This window comes from Rhipicephalus microplus, chromosome 5 (genome assembly GCF_043290135.1).
Source record: "Rhipicephalus microplus isolate Deutch F79 chromosome 5, USDA_Rmic, whole genome shotgun sequence".
Taxonomy (NCBI): Eukaryota; Metazoa; Arthropoda; class Arachnida; order Ixodida; family Ixodidae; genus Rhipicephalus; species Rhipicephalus microplus.
In genome coordinates, this window is record NC_134704.1 from 124,088,529 (window position 1) to 124,108,316 (window position 19,788).

General features: G+C 47.1%; 1 protein-coding gene across 4 annotated transcripts in view; it reads left to right on the forward strand.

The window, feature by feature from the left end:
- The window catches only part of LOC142761612 (prestin-like), a 253,597-nt gene that overhangs the window by 147,175 nt on the left and 86,634 nt on the right, over window positions 1–19,788 (forward strand). Inside the window, exon 1 of one of the 4 annotated variants that reach the window (XM_075895901.1) lies at window positions 6,085–6,233. The exons of the other annotated variants lie outside the window; for them this stretch is intronic. Within the exon in view, the coding sequence (XP_075752016.1) occupies window positions 6,182–6,233 (52 nt within the window). The 5' untranslated portion in view covers window positions 6,085–6,181. Of the gene's footprint in view, window positions 1–6,084; window positions 6,234–19,788 lie in introns of those variants that run through there. 4 annotated transcript variants of the gene reach the window in all.

Sequence of the window (19,788 nt, forward strand, 5' to 3'; positions counted from 1 at the left end):
TCTGGGAATTGTCGATCAAAAAGCAATTACGCATATATGAGGTGCAACATCAATACTTACGTATTCGGTAGGTTGCTTCTTTACTAGAAATTACATAGATACGTAATTCTAAAGACCCTAGTGTTTCTTATGCTGCGCGGAAGATGTGACGCTATGCACACACACAAAAAAAAAGTGCTCTGTTCACTATGTGGTCCTGCCACCTGGCAGTGGCCGTGAGTTCTGCACAAGCTCATGTTTCCCGGCGTCACTGCTAGATGGAGTCAATATCGCACGCAGCACCTCCTCTGTTGTATGAATGTCAGCCAAACGCAGCCGATTTAACATAAAAGAGGCGCTGCCTGAGGCAAGGCAAAGTATAAATGGCCACTTGGCTGGCAGAAGACTATTGTCTTTTGATGAAATTTGCAGCGAAGCGCGTAGATACGCGGCCAATCTTTAATAAACGTTTTTTATACGCTTCTCGGGCGACGCATAAGAATCGTGGAAAAGGCGTTTTGATTGCACGCGCGAAATGTGTTTTCCGCCTGATGAAGCACGCGCTCGCGGCATTGCGGTTCATTGCATCGGATTCGAGACACGACGACTTAAATTTAATGTCTCGCCTTCGGAAAATTCCTCATATTCATCATGATGAAATACTTACGTCACTCGCGGTGTGCGCGCTGAGAGACTGAATCGCATCAATCCAGCCAGAGAAAGGCCAATCACGTGTTGCTAATGGATTGTGTGCCCAGCCGCTCAGTGAATAGAACCTGCGGAAAACGACAACGCTAATCACGCTCCTTTCGTCATTCACGAGTGATATTTCAGTCGACGACTACGCGTTCCACGGAGGATACGGACCGTGACAGGTTCAATTGTACATCAACATTCGCGTCACGTCACAGGTGGTGTTATCCATAGACACACTCTATGCACAAAGTTCGTCATAAAGCACGTGCAAGGGTTGCTTACCTTTATGCCAGTCGAGAAGTAGTGTACATACGTTCACAGCAATACGCCCCGCTACTCCGTGTTATTTTAGACGAATTACTTCACCAGCTCTAATGGATGTTGCTATTCTCAACGAATGTACGCCAGTAATGCGCGTTTGGCATGGCCAGGCGAGGTACGAGTAATGTTAAGTTGAAAACTGATACGCGGTCGGGTGGTATTTATTTTATAAATACAGTGTCACTCAAATCTCACTAGTATCATTAGAAAGTGTGCGATGGAAGTCGGGGGTACAGTCACTAGATAGGACACTGGCAAACTACCCGAGAAGACTAAAAATCTCATTAAGCGATGACAAACCACGAAATTCTCAAATGCAACCGACCAAATAGAGCTACTGGAGTTTTTAAAGTTAAGCAATAGGCGTAAGGTAGCCGACATCAGAACGTGTAACATGGAGAGAATCTAGCAGGCTGTAAAAAGCTACAGGAGCCTAAAAGCTTCGAAGGGAAATTTGTAGATAGGCAAACATCGGATGTATGCATTAAGGGACAAGGAAGACAATGTCATAACCAATATGGTAAAGATACTGGAGGAATTCTACAGAGAGCTTTACAAAAGCTGAAACAACCAGGGTGATATCGTAAGAAGCAATATTTGCCCACAGTAATTCGACATCCTACCAGTGACGGCAGGGGAAGTAATGAAAGCCTTAAAAGGAATGCAAAGTGGCAAAGCCACTGGTGAGGATAAAGTAACAGCGGACCTCCTACCCATTTCTCTACCCATTTTAAGGATTGTATGAAATTAATAATGCATCGGCTGTGACCAATTTCATGCATGTAGTTTAATTCTTCATAACTTGTACTTGTTCATCAACGCTGCTCCGACCAAATTGTATTGCATTGTTACTTTTGAAGTGGCTGCTTTATATATATATATATATATATATATATATATATGACGCTATGATGTATTGGCGACGTGGCCTGGCTCATACCCCATGTTTATTCCATAAGCTCATAAGCTCATCTTCTTCCTCTTCCTCTACCAACCATCACTTCATACGTCACACGATTCCCCCTCCCCCCGAAAGATGGCACCATTTATAACCTACAAAAATTGAAGAAGCCAATAAACAGACAATGTCCGAAGTCGCAGTATCACGTCCCGACAGAGTTCCACAGTCTCTTTAAATCTTCAAGCCCGAGGGAGCAGTCCGGTGAATTCTATAACAACTCTGGTGGGCGAGGCCGACTGTTGCGTTCCGGACAGAGCGGGATACACGTGTATACTGACAGTACTGCTAGAACTCTTGTTCGGGCTGACCAAGGTTTGAACGCCTTGTTGCATCGGCAGCTCGGATGTCGTCGGGGTTGTATTTTTCGCCGTGAATGGTGCAATCCTGATGCTTCTTGCTTGCGTGCTTCTCGACAGACTGTGATGGAGTGCCTGAGTGCTTGCGGTTTGCAAGCAGTGCTTCCGCGTCTTTCTCGGCGCTTCCTGTGGTGTTGCAGTCGGCGGAATAGCAGGCGCTGGGAGCGTTTCTGGCGACTTTTCTTTGTCCGAAAGTGTCTGACGCCTTGTTGGTTTGGGGATCTTATTTTTCGATGATGATGATGAAAAACATTTATTATAAAAGAGAGAGGTACAGGGCCAAAGCATGACCCCGCTACATGGTCGGCGTCCTTAGTCCGGGACACCGCATGACGAGGCCCCTACTCGCACCCGTCTCACCAGAGCCCGTTGAGACTCTGGTGATGAGCAGTTGAGGAGGGTAGTCTCCCATGCCTCTCGGGAAGGGGAAGGGGGTAGGTGGGGATTTTTCGGACATGCCCATACCATGTAGAAGATATCACACGTCTCCCCACAGTGTGGGCACCGCCCATCTGTGTTCGCATCGAAATGTTTTAGGATTGCAGGACAGAGTAGAGTACCTGTCTGCAGACGCCTTAGAGTTCGCTCTTCCGCCTTACTCAGCCCCTTTGCAGGAGCCGGGTAAATGCGGTGAGTGTCGCGATAATAGATCAGAATTTCTTTGAAGCGCAGCAGCGGTGTATTGGCCTCTGAGTCATAAGAGCCAAGGTGAGGAGCCCGGTGGGTAAGCGCTCGGGCGGCCACGTCAGCGGCCTCATTACCTCGTAAGCCCTGATGGCCAGGAGCCCATACGATGCGTTTCGGGGCTGGATCAGCGAGAGCCCGTTTTAGAACTTATTTTTCGATGTTCTTCAACTGGTGAACGCACTTCCATTTAATTTGGCGTTGACCGATGCCCTCGTTGCAGTCTCTGCCGTTGTTATCTGAGTTTGTGAACTTCGTTTTGCTTGCTTTGCTGGTGCGGCTCAGGAGATGGCTGTAGTGGCGCCCCTTCTGGAATCGGGCATTCATTTCCTTCGAGGTTAGACGCGTCCTGTAGACTGCTGATGCATGGTGAGCTGGTGTCTTGCTTATCGGGCATAGTTGGTAATGTGCCATCATTATGCTATTCAAAGACTTCGGTAAGGTGTTCCAGTATGGATGCTTCGGACAGACCGTTGAGTGCGAGGTTTGGTGTATGTATTACTTCTGCATTTTTTCGGTTCTTGGAGCTGTAAGCACTGTATGGGGATACCACAGTTGACGTGGCATTACTAGGTTTCAACGGCAGATTTTGGCAAGTCTGTGGTGCCGCAGAAACGACATCAAGCTCTTCAGGGGCTTCTTCGCAGTTCACTGCGAGTGGTTCTTGCGCCTGGTAGCTTGCGACGTTCGATGCGTCTGAGCCTTTTGTTTTGTTTGGACTCTTTAGAGTGTGTGCACCGCATGGTGGTTAATGAACATGTCCGGAAAGAGCATGGCTTGACAGGGCATTTTCGTGAAGCGTTAGGTCGTCTACCGAGGTCGCGGCGTCCTTATGAGGCGAATGGTGAGCGATAGGAGCGCTTGAAGAACCGCGTGACGAAAACCCAGGTGGCGGACCACGTATGCGAGATGAAGAGTGAAGGGCATCAGGTGGTTGAGCAACGTCTCGGGTCATATGCTGAAGCGATGACTTCGGAAATGCTGCCTTTCGCGCAGAAGAGAGGCGCGCTTGACGGTTAGGTTTTTCCCAATATACGCATCGCCTTCTGTAAGTAAACTCATGTGCCACTTCGTCTTGAGGCAGTTGTCGATTCGCGCTGGGCTTTCGAATGGTTGAGGACTGCTTAAGGAATTGACGATAATGTGCGGTTGTCTCTAGATGGTTGGCATTGAGCAGGTCTTGGTCATAGTCGTTAAAACGGGTAATCATCTCCTCTTTGATTTTTGGCCATGATTCGTCATTTTCAAAGATGTGGGTGAGGTAAAACTTAAAAGCCTCACCTGAGATGTAGTCAGTGAAGTTTGTGATCATCTCCCGTTCCGACCAGGATGCAGCGGCAGCGTGGAGCTCGAATAGGTTAAACCAGTCCTGTACGGGTCCATCGTCCGCTGATCCGGTGTACTTGGGGATGTCAAGGTCGTCTGATGGTGCTGTCATGATGCTGGTCTTGGTGTAGAGTTGGGATGTACTTTTGTGGTCCCCGTTCGGTCACTGTGTCTTGCTGAGACGTTCAAAGATGGTGGCCGGTTGATGAAGTGGCCGCCAGGTCTTCATCCCGCCGACTCATGTGACGCTATGATGACTGGGAGACGTGGCCTGGCTCATACCCCATGTTTATTCCATAAGCTCATCTTCTTCCTCTGCCTCTACCAACCATCACTTCATACGTCACATATATATATATATATATATATATATATATATATATATATATATATATATATATATATATATATATATATATATGGGGTGTTTAAGGAAATATGTCCAATATCCTTAAATAACCATAAAATGTGGTATTTATTCGCGGTGTTCATAGCTGATTTTTCTGTAGTGGCAGGTATATTAGGATGGTTGAAGGCATCACATGAGACATAATTAGGAAGCTTGAATTAAAGAATCTCAATCAGTGAATTAGGGTGATTGTGTCAAATAGAACAATGAAAGTATTTCATGCTAAGCTTCACTTGCAGCGTTCAGATTTCGAGTAATGAGCCTCTAGTAATAACTGCGAAGTAGTTAAATTCTCCCCAAATTTTGCGGATACACTAAAATCGGAATTTCGAAGAGCGCAACTGTCGTATCCTTCTGAGTCGGCCAAAATGATTTGATTGATCGATATGTGGGGTTTAAGGTCCCAAAACCACCATATGGTTATGATGGAGGGCTCCGGAAATTTCACCACCTGGGGTTCTTTATCGTGCACACAAATCTGAGTACACGGGCCTACAACCTTTCCGCCTCCATCGGAAATGCAGCCGCCGCAGTCGGGATTCGATTCCGCGACATGCGGGTCAGCAGCCAAGTGCCTTAGCCACTAGACCACCGCGGCGGGGCATGGCCAAAATGAGGGAGCGTCGTTAGATCAACTGACTTCATTGTGTAGATGCATGGGCCGCACTTGCAATAATATCACGCATGACGTACTTACATGCGTCGACAAACGGGGAAGAACTGCACCTCCGTAACCGCTGTTTTGACCAGTGCATGCATCGTGGTAGTCGTCTCCTTGTGGCACTTAGGTGCTTTGGCATCGGTTTTACCACAGAATTTAGGAAAAGTTAGTGTCATCATCGAGGCCGTTCTCGAAGTAATTTGTAGATGCGCACTTGGGGCATCGCTTACAGTTTCCATTGCCAAGTTAGCCTAATTTCATCGCCCCGCGGTTATTATCACTGAGCACCTTTCAGAAATTTTAAAGTGGGTATGTACTATTCGCAGGAAGGATTTGAATTCGTCCATTTGATTCGACCGCAGATAGCACGCATGTATGCCTCCTTTCGGTAATTTTTCACTAAAAGGGGACACATTTCTTGAAACACCCTGTATATAATCCAACACTGACGCGAGTGATATGTGGCTTGTAGAAGTGAGCCATCGTCGATCAGTGAAACATGCACGCTGCCAAAGCTCAACGGAATCAACAGCGATGTGCGCTGGAGAAAAATGCCTCCTCCAAGAACACCGATGTGGGCCCTCCTGCCGAGACTCAAAGGTCGCGGGTCGTCTTTCCGACCTTCTCTCCGATCAACACTTGCCGTTGTCTCTACGCGCATGTTTTCTTTTTTTCCGACCATTCCTGTGCGCACGACGCGTGCGTCGAGAGTGCTTACTTCTTGAACTGTGCACACTCGCGTCTGTTTCTCCGAGTGCGCCGACTGATTCCTGGGAATACCAAATAACATGGGAACGGTTCGGCGACTCTCGATATGGGCGACCAATGTGCTACGAGGAGGCAAGTACCACTGATACCTTTCTACAATCGGGGCTTCAGTGAATAACCCACTGGTCGGGAAGAACCATTGAATGAATAGACGAGGACGCCGAGCAGAAGAGGATTGGTAATTTTATAAGACATTTAGGCACCCAGAACAAGCACCTTGTTCACAAAATCTTTGATTCACCATCTCGAAGATTGTGATTCACAATCACGAAGACTGTGAATCGAAGAATAGGAGCAAGGATCCTGTTTTGGGGGCCGAAACGTCTTATTATACTTATTCTCTTGTGGTCGACGTCTTGGACTGTTCATTCAATTATCCGTTTTCTCTTCCGCTCAAGATGAAAAAAATATATGCATGTCTAAACTGTATCAACGCATTTTCTTGCGAACAGCCAACTTCCTTTATATACGGTGTTTTGTCGCAATCGGCTTGTCGAGGTTTACGGGGTTGTAAGGTGTCATTGGACTCGCACGACTCCTTATTAGTATTCGAAGGTTCATATAAGCTAATGTTGAGTTCATAATTCGAAAATTATTGTGCTTATAGACATCAATATATTAGACATCTTATAACAAACCCTCCACTCGTGAAGGAGAATAAGCGCTCTAGCTTCATCGACTTGAATACTGATGAGGTCTTCACGGAGGATCCGGTTGACCCGGAGTATATATAAAATCGTCGATTTTGTGTAGGTGGTATTCACCTCCGAGCAATGCCATGCTGCCGCAGTATACGCCTCGGCATATCCGCGCAACACGCAAGTAATGTGGGGCAGCCACTGCTTACGGCTGCCATGATTAGGGTCATGTACACTGTGTGGGCTTCGGCCTGATACTAAAGTTGAGCCGTTTTTTGTGCCCACCGTCTGTTATCACGTTTGATCGTGCCGCATTTGTGCGCAGCCATCGCACAAAATGGAAGGGTGACGAGCCTGAAAACGTAAAAAAGGTTTATTCCTTGCCGAGCGTTCTTCGCGGTCAATGTAGCCGTACACTGGAGGTTGCGACGAAGTGTTGTGGCGAATGATTCAGCCGTCTTCGCCAGGCTGATTTTGACAAAGGTGTGGGGTGAGTACTTGAGAGTGGTTCACCTGCGATGAAAAACAAAGTCGAGTTAGGATTCTGACAGCTTTGAGTAATTCAGACGTGAAGGAAACGCGAAAATAAAGAAATCGCAATAACACAGTAAATACAGTACGTTTTAATGCTTTTGCAGAAACGTCTGCGAAAATTAAAACACGGCGGAGCACTCAACGTCGGCCTATTCATAATAATACACCAGTGGTACACTACGAGCCTAAGTGAGAGGCACACACTTTTGTTTTTCTCGTTAAAGTGACCTGACTCAGTACACTTGCATCAAAGCACAAGTGACTTGTAAACATGGTCTAGTAAATAATTTATCGCTCCAGATACTTTTCATTCGATTGATCAAAGCTGTGGGTCGGCCAACCACGTCTAAATTTGACTCCAGTGTGCACTTTACCGCAATCTAATCTGCCCTATGCAATAATGTTTTCACGTGTGAATTCAAGGCGCTGTTAAGCCCACAGCTTCAACATGCAATGTTCGTAAAACATTGCACTATAGTATCCAATTAATAGGCAAACTCGACTTTGGCGCTTACAGACGGGATATAACTTCAGGTTATCTTACCTTTGCGCGTGCAGCGACGCAGTCACCGTGACTTATCACCGAGTGTTCATGAACAAACCCATTAGTCAAGCATACAAATATTTCTTGGCTTTGAGTCGTTCGTGCGTCACAGAACTTGGCGTGTGCACCAAGCAGTCCTTTAGGTCTCAGACATTCACCTTCGAAACGAGTCCGGTGTTAAATGCGCTCTCCTCGCTCCTCAGAATGAGTGGGTCAACGAGCACTGCAGAGAGCCACTTTGTCTGTGTATCGCTGTTCAACATCGGCGTCTCATTTCTCGGCGTACACGACGCTCAAGCGAGCCGAGCACGCATCGCCCATGGGCTGCAGCAGATTCACAAATGGTCAATTTTGTACCTTCCGAAGCCCCCCCCCCCCCCTCCAAATTAAAACAAGAGCGACATGCCCGCAGTAATTTGTGTCCACATGTTGGAACCGCCGGACTGTACTGCGGGTATGCCGCCGGTATATGGCGGCCTTCAAAATGGTGGCCACGTGGTTGTCAGCACAGCTGACGCACTTTTCGCTGCCGTGCCCGCCAACCAGGCGTCACGTGAAATAGCATATAGCTTTGCATCTCGTCACTGTTAGTCGAGCACCTTCACTTATTATATCTCCACCCGCCGCGGTTGATAAGGCACTCGGCTGCTGACCCGCAGGCCGAGGGATCGAATCCCTGCCGTAGCGGCCGCTTTTTCGATAGGGGCGAAAATGCTTGAGGCCCGTGTGCTTAGATTTAGGTGCAAGTTAAACAACCCCACGTGGTCGAAATTTCTGAAGCTCTCTACTACGGCACCTCTCATAGAGTGGTTTTGGGTCATTTTGGTTGAAATACTTCGAGGTTATATAGTTTCCTAAAATTTGAGGGAACGATCGTTCAGCCACCGTGGTGACAATGGGTATACGGTACACAAATTTGGCTAGCCTTCGCGCTCGTGGCTTAGAAAGTACTTGTGGCTTTGTTTATTGCTGTGTTTCGATTTTGTTTCCAATGAAAGAACGGACCGTTATGAATTTCGTGACCCGATTTGAATCGGTGAGACTAATCAGGTCATGGTGGCGAAGCATTACTTTAGCAGTTTTGTTTATCTGCCGTATTATGTTCTTGTCGTGGTATAATATAACATAATAAACATTCGTTTGCATTTTTTTCTCACTATTATCGATTTTCTTTCTTTCCTTCTTTCTTTCTTCCTGTCTTCCTTTTTTTTTTCTTTCTTTCTGGGCCAGTACAGAAAATGGCGCGAAGGCAAAAGGCTAAAAGGCTAACAAAGGGCCTTTGCCCCAGATGCAGTGAGGCAGGCAGGCCGTCATAATCATTTTGCAGTATACAAATGAAAAATACAAAAATATACAAATACAAATTAGAAAATACAGAAGGTACATGTGCAAACACTGTAACACATACATACAGCAATAATAAAGCATTATTTCTAGTATGCAAATATATACACAACAATCGTAATGCTATACATACCAATTAGACTTTATTTGCCATTTCTCATCGCTATTGCAAAAAAAAAGTATACAAAAAATAACAAAATACTGAGGTATGCTTGGGTAAAAAGAACACAGGAAAAAACATCAGACACTACCTCGCTGCTATTTTTATGATGTGCACTGATCCGAGCGGTTGGTGTCTAAAGGCCCGACCACAGACGTGCGTTTCAGCGCATGGTTTCTTGACTCAGCGCTGTGCTACGTCGAGCTTCAAGAAGCCGTCTGCCTTCTCCAGGAGAGGAGGCACCGCCGCTTCTACGTGCTACGCTGGCGCGCTGCAACGCATATACGTGGCTAGGCCTAAGCTCCTGATGCCGGCGCGTCGCTCCACTGCTGTCTTTTGTGGACATGCACCTGACAGCCAACGCTAGCGCGTCGTTGTCGCTTGGCTCGTTCGCGCAGACGAATAGCCCTTTCAGATACGGTGGCGTTCACAGGCAAGCGAGGGCAGGCGCTCCAGACGTTAAGCCAATCTGCTCGGCTTAGGTGCATCAAATGCGACACGAGACGAACGACAGGGTGGACTCTCAACTAAAATCGGACTGCGTGTCTCTGGGTCCAACCGAAGCCTCCTGTATCTCATTGACCATTAGCCGTGATAGGCATGTTCCAGTAATAAACACTGGACCATCACTGCATGATTTCCGCCTCCCTAGGTTTTTTTTCTTCCGCAATGCTGCCGCCAGTGTAAACTTTAGCACCCGCAGCTTCACATCTACAGATGCTTCCCTTTAGCGGGAGGCGGTGTAATTTTTATTTGAGATCGTCCTATACATATTGTACAATTCGAGACTTTCGGTACCATTCGTGTTCATCATGACTTTTTTTTTTTTTGCAAAAGTGTGCTAACAAGACATACAATGATTCACTGTGTTACAGCGCTCTCATTTATTTAGAAGAGCTTATGTAACAGCTGCTCTTGTCCACATTAAAGTGTGGGAGGCTGTTTGGAAAATAAATTGTTAACGCCGGGATATTTACAAGCGAAGGTTGTTTCAAAAGGTTTATTATCACGAACGGTGAACATCAATAACATCTCAGCGGAACATACCAAATCTTCAGAATAACGTATGCCGCATGCGCAGGCGTGCTTGCTGTTCAGAAAAAAAAATTGTTTACATTATGTACAGAGCGTGAATCATGTGTTACGAATCAGTATTCAGAGTACATTCACATTTTCACAATTGTACATCACCTCACCACAACACAAAAAATGGCAGCATATCCACGGCATGAATAATGGAGAGTGGGGTGAAGCATCCGTCCGTCCATGCGTCCGTCTGTGTGACCGTCCATCCGCCCGTCCATGCGTGCGTCTGTTCGTGCGTCTGCGCGTCCATCCGTGCGTCCGTCCCTGCTTTCGTCCATGCATCCGCCCCTGCGTCCGACCATGCGTCCATTCGTCCGTACTGCCATCCGTGCGTCCGTCCATGCATCTGTCTGTGTGTCCCTTCGTCCATCTAGTCAACACTCCAAGTACCACCATCTCACATCTTTTCATCATATATTCCCCATATAGAAGCACCGCCATCCAGCGGACATTCCAAGGACTAAACGAGAGGTGGCACACGCACACTTTCTTACGGCTTGCGCTTCGGGTCCACTTCCCACCTTTAACCACCTCGAGTTCATGGTATATACTAGTTCTCTGCATTCATGGCACTGCGGCTCAACGCTTGCTAAACCTTTCTAAAACCAAAAAGCTTACACCAAGCCATTATAACGTAGCAACCCTCTCTTGTCTGATAGTGCTCAATGTACATGCCAATGGCTGTTAATGGGGAATGAGAGACAAAAGAATTCGGCTTTTAGTTAATGCGCACGCTGCGAATTTTTTTTATTGTTCAACAACGCACAGGAGAAATCTCCCAGCGGCACCACCTTGCAGGTCAAAGCGTAACACGTGTTACGTACGACGAGGGATGAATGGTTGCCGCTTTAAAAAGCTTCGCCCCTAAAAAATGGTTAATAATTTAGAGTACCTGGTAGTCTACCATGGCAGACCATGACAAAACCACGAAACTCCACGTTTTTTAACGAAGTACAAGCAATGTGTTGCCAGTTGTGTAATGTTCAGGGCATTAGTCTGCAATTTCAGGTGTGAACTTACTATAGACACACCACGCAGTATTGTCTAGCTCCCCTCTGGGCGTGTTATGCTTGAAAGTGACTAAATGAAAACGCCATGCATGCTTATTGTTTCTTAAGCGATACTTTTTTACATAGCACCGAAGCCTTTATGTGCTAGAGTCGATCTCAATTTACACTGTTACCATTGCTGCGAGAACACTTGGTCACAAGAACACCTTCTCGTTTCCGAAAAAAATGGGTGGTGTTGCTACGCTTACCACGCCTCAAAGGGGCCCTGAAACACTTTTTTGAGTAACCATAGAAATAATTCACGAGAAAACCGTATTGCCTCACAAATTCAACGCCTCAAAAATTCTAACAATCCGTCCAGTGTGAGTGGATTTACAAAGATTTGTCACACGCTGCAATCGCATTCTCTCTTCTTTCGTCCTGATGAAAGCGCTGGAAGCTAAGCAGGGGGGGAGGGGGGAAATTGGAGGGGCAAACAAAAAACGTCAAGCGCGCCTTGTGACCTTGAGCACTTCTATCTTTTTTTTTCTTTGAATACGTGGCTTTTTCAGTGTGATCTCCCGCTCACGCGTGCACAAGCGACGGCCTGCTGCGGCCATCTCTGTAACGATCGAGCGCACCATGTTCAAATCAGCCAATGGCTGATAGATGGGCTTACTACGAGTGATTTATGGGCTTAGTGCGGGATTTATCGAGAGGAGATAAAGCAATTTTTAGCTGACTTTGATAATTGATTTTGAATACCAGGCCATGTGCTGCGCTATAATATTTGTGTGTTGTCGGGAGCCTTTACTACCGATCTCGCGTGTGGTCGGGAGCCTTTACTACCGATCGGCAGCATTTTTTGACCATGCTCTAAAAGTGTTGCAGGGCCCCTTTAACAGCCTAGACTGCCAAACTGCATACGTGAAGAAAAGTTCCACCACCTTCACGAATGGAATCGTGAGGAAAGGCAAATACATTGCGTAGCGTCCATAACGGCGTTTCGCACGTGAGAACCCAGCGTTTGGAAAATAATGTTTTTTAGATGCGGAGCATCTAATACTCGAGGCTTGTAGTGCGGCGCCGTCCGCAAGCTTCCTCCTCCTTCTTCCACCATCTGTGCATCCCTTCCTCCTCTACACACCGCGCGCGCTTCACTCCTCCACCATCTGTGCACCCTTCCTCCTCTACACACCGCGTGCGCTTCTCCTCTTCACGAACATTCGCTAGCTGTATAATGTAGCGCGCATGCGCCGTCACGCTTCGAAAACATCGGCAGCTGACGCGCGCGCATGCGCCGTTGCGCTTCTCCCCCTTCTCGAACATTCGACAGCTGACAGTGCATGCGCCGTCGCGCTGTATATATACTCAAGGTCGGTGCTCGCTCGCTCAGTTGCCGCTCGTCGGTTGGTTTGTACGGCGCGTCGACGTCCGAGGTCGCAATGATCGACGTCCCTTCGACCAGCGCCGGCCAAAGTGTTGGCGGAACCGCAACCAAGTCGTCGTCCGAAGACAAGGCACCGCGGAGAAAAGCTCGCGACGCCGAACGTAAACGTCGGCGTCGAGCGGAAGATGCTCAACTTAGAGAACGTGAAGCCGCTGAGAGACGTCAGCGTCGAGCAGCAGCACCGGATTCGGCCGCTTTGAAACGTAAGCGTCGACAAGAGGACCCGGTCTTTCGAAAACGGGAAGCCGAGTGCAAGCGTCGGCGACGAGAGGCCGATCCCGATGCTGCCCGCGAGCGCAAGCGCGCCGAGGTAGCGGCGTGGCGCGCCAAGCAGTATGCCACGCCCAACGCTCGCTTCAAGCGCGACTTCCTCGACCGAAGCTTCGGCCACACCTGCAAGGTGTGTGATCGTCTTTGGTTCGATCCACCCCAGTTATATGCTCCGCATCCTCCTCAGTGTTCCCCCGAGGGAAGCTGCGGGCAATTTTTTTTAGCCCGTGCTGCTAATTGCGCCGTTCACTGCACAGTGCGTTTATCTGTCACGAGAAACGCGGTATGCGTTTCGAGCTCTTTTAACTAGCGTGCGCGTTTAAAAATACTATGAAGTGAACAAAGCAAACAACGTTCTCAGGTCGGCGTTGGCGTTGCACAGCACCGTCTCGAGCACACCTTTCCGGACGTTTTTGAGAGCACCCAGCCAGCGAACGGTCGAGAGTGAGTCGCGAGCGGACGGGAAAGAGGGCCACAGGGAGGAGAGAGAGCGAGCAGCGAGAGGAGTGGCTAAGCACTGCGTCTACCCTCTCCTACACTCACTCGCACCACATGCGGCGATTGCTAAGGGTGAGGATAAGCGCGCGCGCTCGCAGTTGTTGCTACAGGAGAGGGAATGAGAGCTGAAAGTGAGAGTGGTGCCGTGGACACCGCGGACAACGCCGGATGCCTCACATATCCCGACTTAGAAATGCATTCGCATTTAAGACAATAGACCCTGTTCTCATTGCACAGTTGGCTCAAATTGTTGCCACTGCAGTGCAACATTCTGTTCAAATTCGCCATGTGAAAATCCTCGAAGTCTTCTTTGAACCAGATGACAACACATAGCGAAATAAATTTTCATTTTCCATGTCACTATGTTCATTTAACATAATTTTCAAGTTGGCCATGCCATCGTGCGTGAAGCCATAGATGTGTGCAAAGAACAGCATGACGTTAGATCATCTACCAAATTTATAAAACACGTTGGATAAAGTAACCCATACATATTGGCGTGAATTCGCACCTTTCGCAAGCGAAGCTCCAGGATCGCTTGTATAGTCTGTCCATCCGCAACGCTAGCAGACGATTCCGTGCGCGCGAAAGGCGCCACCGGTACATACATAGGTATAACGAGTTTCCGGTCGACCGAGGCGCCACAACTGCAGCATCCGGGCAACGGAGGCCGAAATAATAACCAAAAGAAGCGTCCGAAAGAAGACGAAAAAAAAAAATACCGCTTCGTCTGCAGCAGCGGCGGCGGCCGGAGAGAGGGGACCGCGGTTTATCGATCTGGTTCGTCACTGGGGCAGGCTACTGGGCCGCGACCCCTGAACCAGCTGCGACAGCCCACCGGTGAGTCACAACAAAACATCTTGGTGCACATCTTCCTTAACCGAGCTGCCGACGTACTGCTGCAATCTTAGAATGCTCGACGTCGCGGCGCGCGTTCTAGCAGACGACTCTCGCGCGGCGAGCCGCCATCGCCGCGGCCATTGCTTCTCTCGTAGCCAGCCGCCCCTGTCAGTCAGCCGTCCGGGAAATTCGAACCGCCTCCCGCATTCGCAGACGCCCGCGAACGACGCAGAAATGTTCCGTGCATCGCACCGGCACTTCGCGGGATCGTGTCGTTTGCGGGAACGTGACTTCCGTTCCCATAAACTTGACTTACTCGAGGAGTCGGTCGGATTTGCTCCACCTGTTGTTTTTAATATTTTGTGCTTCTAACCCGCCCTTCACATCTCGCGTTTTCCTCGCTAGCCGCTCGCTGGCGGAACAGCTGTTCGTGCATACCGCGGTCGAATTCGACGCCGCGCCGCTGTCTGCTCGGAACGCGATATGCTATTCATACCTCGTTGTTCTGTAGGCGTCTGTGGTGACACAATGCATTGCGTTGCTCGCCCAAGAATTCGTGTTCGGTGTCATTATCCTCCCTATTAGAAACAGGCTTTATTTTGCCAACAATGGTCAACTTGCAATTTGATGGATGGCGTTTATTCTGCGACAGTCTTTGGGACAAGAGCTCTGAAACCAAGCTTCTGAAACAACAAAGAATAAAACAAAAAAAAAACTGTGACGTCAAAGTTCTCATGCTTGCTTTTTTTCCTCTTATGAAATTACTCGAAGACAGAGTATTTGACTGATTTATGGAAAACGACTTCAAGTTTCAATGCGACTTGTTTGTTTTTTATTCATGTTCCCTTCATTGCTTTGCGTATTCCATAGTAGAGTGGCGTGAATCACGGCAGGGCAAGGGGCCTTAACCTTACTTTTGCGCGCGCTGTGAAGGACACCCCTCTCTAGTGATCCCCCCTCGAAAGTTGTCTTTCAAACATATGTCTGAATCGCTTGATAGTTGCGTACTGCGCGTTCAACATTTTAAGTACGTGCTTTCCTTTTAGCGTTTTTTTTCTACAGCTCGCTTCATCATGCCCCATATATTTTGGCCCCGCCACCGCGCACATCGCTGCGCACAGGGCACCACTTGCAAGTTTCTCGTCCACGCAGCCGCACTACAACATTTTCTGCATCTTTCTTTTGTCGATCATCAGTTGACTGGAACGGCCTGCCCCGCCATATCGTCGAAACCACCTGCTCATCATCATTTTCGGTAAAACTAAAATCTGCTGTTTTTCAATAAATGTATGTAGCCACTATTTTGTAAAAAAATGTGTGTTAACCCCACCCCTTATGTAATACCTCCAGTGCGGGGTCTTTAAGGAAAATAAAGTGAAGTGAAGTGAGCGTGTACAGAGCTTCCAATACCACTCAGCTGTGTCAGATAACGGAAATCGCAGCTTGATAGGTTTTAGAGAAGACCCAGTAGAACAAAACAATCATGCGATTTCGGAATCATTAGGACGTTTTGAAAAGGGGCCCCAAAAGGCCCAAAAGAAATAAGAGTCGAAGCCACTGCGCATACGCAAAACTCGAAGCTCGTTTTTGTTTTGCGTTGGAGACGCTATTTCTCGAATTTAGCGGGAGCCACGAAGCCTGCCCCAACAGCTTTGCGTCAGAAAAACGCGACGGCAGCCACTCAAATGACATGACTAAGAATTGGGTGAGAGTCCAAAGCGCCGCAGAGCATATTCGAAAACTCTTTGCTCCTGCTTGATACAAAATGTGCATGCGCAAAGGGCTTTGGCGCCGCAAACTTTTGGGGTCTGTGTTCGAAAAGGTCCTAATTTTCATTTTGAATTACATTCCGAGGTAGGATTTTAGTTTTTCCTATGAGTACAAATCAAACGAACATTTTTTTCTTAGCACTCTTTGAGTAACTGCTGTAATCACATTTGCTGAGTACCCACTACGCCATACCTAATCATAATTTTTGTATAGTAGGCCGGCATTCACTATACGCTATCGTTTATCATTCTTCGGAGAAGCGTGGTATCCGCTACACACTTGTTAGGAATATTGTGCAATATTTTAACACAGTAGCTGACGACGATGAAGAATTATGGCTGAAGTGGGTATGCACCACAGATGATGGGTGAACAAAAACAAGATTTTGTAATGGGTTCGATTATTGAACGAGCCACTCTTTATACACAATTCACATTGTGTGACACCATGGTTGTTCCTTCGAAGTTCTAAAACGCTTTATTACTGATATTAACGTGATTCCTTTCCCGACATCAAGCCTGCCTAAGGACAGTGTTGAAAAGAGTTTCAAGCGCTGGCTTGGCTCTGTAGTAGAATACTCGGCTGGCACGCAGCGGACCCGGGATCGAATTTCATTGTGTTCGTGGTGTTTTTATTTACGGAGTATTTTTTTCTTATTTCTTGTGATATCCGTTACGGACACCAGCGGCGGACAACTGCGGCGCCGCACGTGACCTGTGTTCTGGTCGTATAATAGCTTTCGCTGTAAAAAAAAAAAAAAAATGCTCGTCACAAGTTGGCGCACTGTAATCACGAGGCTATACAGGTACGAGCCTTGGTTGAATGCGTCTGCAGACGAGGTGTATGCCCTTGCCTTTAAAGCTATCGTTCCCACGCCTGTAAGTGATCGTGGCGATTTCACTAGCCTTTCTTATCAGATGGAACGTGACCTGTTAGATTGCACTAGCTGACTGCATTCACTGCTGTTTTGCTTTATTCTGCTATGTCTCTCCACCTCCTCAGAACGTATTTGGCACCCGTCCTTGCTGTTGTTGTTGTTGTTGCGCTAATGAAAATTCTACTGACAGTAGTTTGCAAACGCTAGAACACCGGTAATAGGTGTCAGGAGAGAGGCACAGCACTAGCAGGCAAGGAGAAGCAATAGGAAACTCACGAAAGGGGTGGCATGGTGTCGGCGAAAGGCCACTCGCGACGACTTTCTGCGAGGAAGCTTTTTTTTTCTTTTTTAATATGCGCAAAGTTTAGTTCGCTGCTTACGACACAGGGAAGATCAACAACATGTAGCATTACTATACCGACCTCCACAAGCCGTGTTTTCTTATTCAACTGGTTCACAGCTTTGTATCCGACCTTGCACGACCGCTTAAAGTGGCATACTAAGTCAGCGCAAGTGGTGGATTCCCATGTTTTTCGTGAATATGCACGAAATTCTGGCTAAAGGTAGCCTTCTTTTCAATAAAGAAGTTGTTTTTACACGTGATGGCGCTGATTGTTGAAAGGCCGCTGAAGTCAACCAATGAATTCATCGAGATAATCCGTGTTTACTTTCCGTCATTACTTTCGGCATCTTAGGTTTATTTGTAGCCGAGAAAATGAAGATGGAAAGGATAGCTTTCAAATTTCGCGCCGTCGAATCGGTGCATGGATGCCAGTGCGACTTCATGAATTTCAGTTTTCTTTTTTCATATATTTGGGACCCATTGGCGGGACAGAATTTATGCCCCAAACTCGTACACGCTGTTCCTGGCCCCCACAGGGAACGTCGTTCTTTTCCGCCGATTGATGACTATATATACTTCCAGTAGCACCGCCAAAGTCTACGACTTCGCAAGAAGTTGAGGCTGCAACCTCGAAGTGACGTTGCCACCTGAGTTTTCTTTTAATTTTGTAGCTTGTTTTGTGGCTGAGCAAGCATCGTCTCGGAACATATTTCCAGCAGCGCGACTTACCGCGGACAGACCGGAGCACGTACGAACACAAACAGCTATGTACACGTTAATTTGCGCTGATCAAAGCGAGCATGATAAACCAACTAGCCGCCAACGTACCTTGTGGTTTTCGTGTTGTGTATGGATAATTTACTGTTATATACGAGAACACCAGGTGATCGAAATTTCCGGATACTTCCGATGTGACGTCGCCCCTAATAACGTGGTCCTGCATGGGACGCTAAACCACAACAATTGTTCTCATTATTGAGGATCGTCTTTCTCCATAGTGTCCCTTCAACCGCTTTTCCCTTACGGTGATCACGCGTGTCTCTCGAGGTAGTAGCGGAATCCAGCTCTGATGAGCGAGTCGCATACGGCCTTGTAGTTCACTGAATTCACTGATTGGAACTATTTTGCCACCGTGCACACGAAATTCATGAAATTGAAATGCTGCAGCACTTCGCTCTGAGCGTCATGTACGCAGCTGTAAAGTGTTTAGTCGCTTAAATGCACCACAGAATTTTCATTACATAACAGTAATTTCTTCCCGTGTTCTGGGAGGCAGAGGAAAGTAATATGCTTTGATTCTGCTATTGCATGGGCACCACTTGCTGTATTTTGTATTGTCTGGACGGTGAATTTCTTCAAACAATGGATAACACAACGAGGAGGCATGTTTTAATGGAAGATGCAACTAAAACATCGTTAATTAGTAGCGGTGTAATGTGCGGAGCGCTAAGCTTATCGAGTTGGTCGTATGATGGCACTTGGCGCAGACGGAATGAACATGGAAATGGCGGTAAACATGATGGTTAAGATACCCTTCATCAATGGCTCACGATTCCTTCTTCCCCCCCCCCCCAAAAAAAAAAAAAAAAATTGGTCACCGGACATGTTCAATAAAGTTTTTACTCACTCACTCCACCCAGAGGCGGATAACTCAAAAGTATTGGTTCACTGTCAATTGTGCCACTTGTGCGTATATTGCGTCACCATTGAGAAATTTCGGAATACTCGAAATGACTTAAAAAGTATATACGAATCTGGCAGCGAAACTGTCTGATTCAAATAAGTTTTCCCACTGCGGAGCAGACATCTCTGTGGTAGTAACCTTAAAGTGGAGGCTCCCAAATAGAAAATACTCAAAACGTAGAAGATCTAATCTGATTCGGTTTAACGATCCTTTCATGGTGTTTTCATGATTGTAGGAGCGTTGTTATCTGTAACAGTTTTCTATTGGCAACACTTCACTTACTAACTCCCTCATACGACGCCTATATGTCTGGTATCATCATTGTGGTAATCAGGATTATTTGAATACAAATATATATATTTTTAATTTCACTTGGGGGTGCTGCTGAAGTGAAGGAGATGTGAAAAAACAAACGATGACTCCTTTAGTAGGCGTCGAGGCCACATAAATCTAAAAACCGCGTCTCGCAGTGAGAATGATTGTTTTCGTTGAAACTGTTATTTCAGCAGCCCATGAACGGTGGAATAAAATGGCATAAAGTTGACAGCCATGAGACAACGGTGCGGTGGAATTCGACAGAGAGTTGTCCTGCTTACTTTC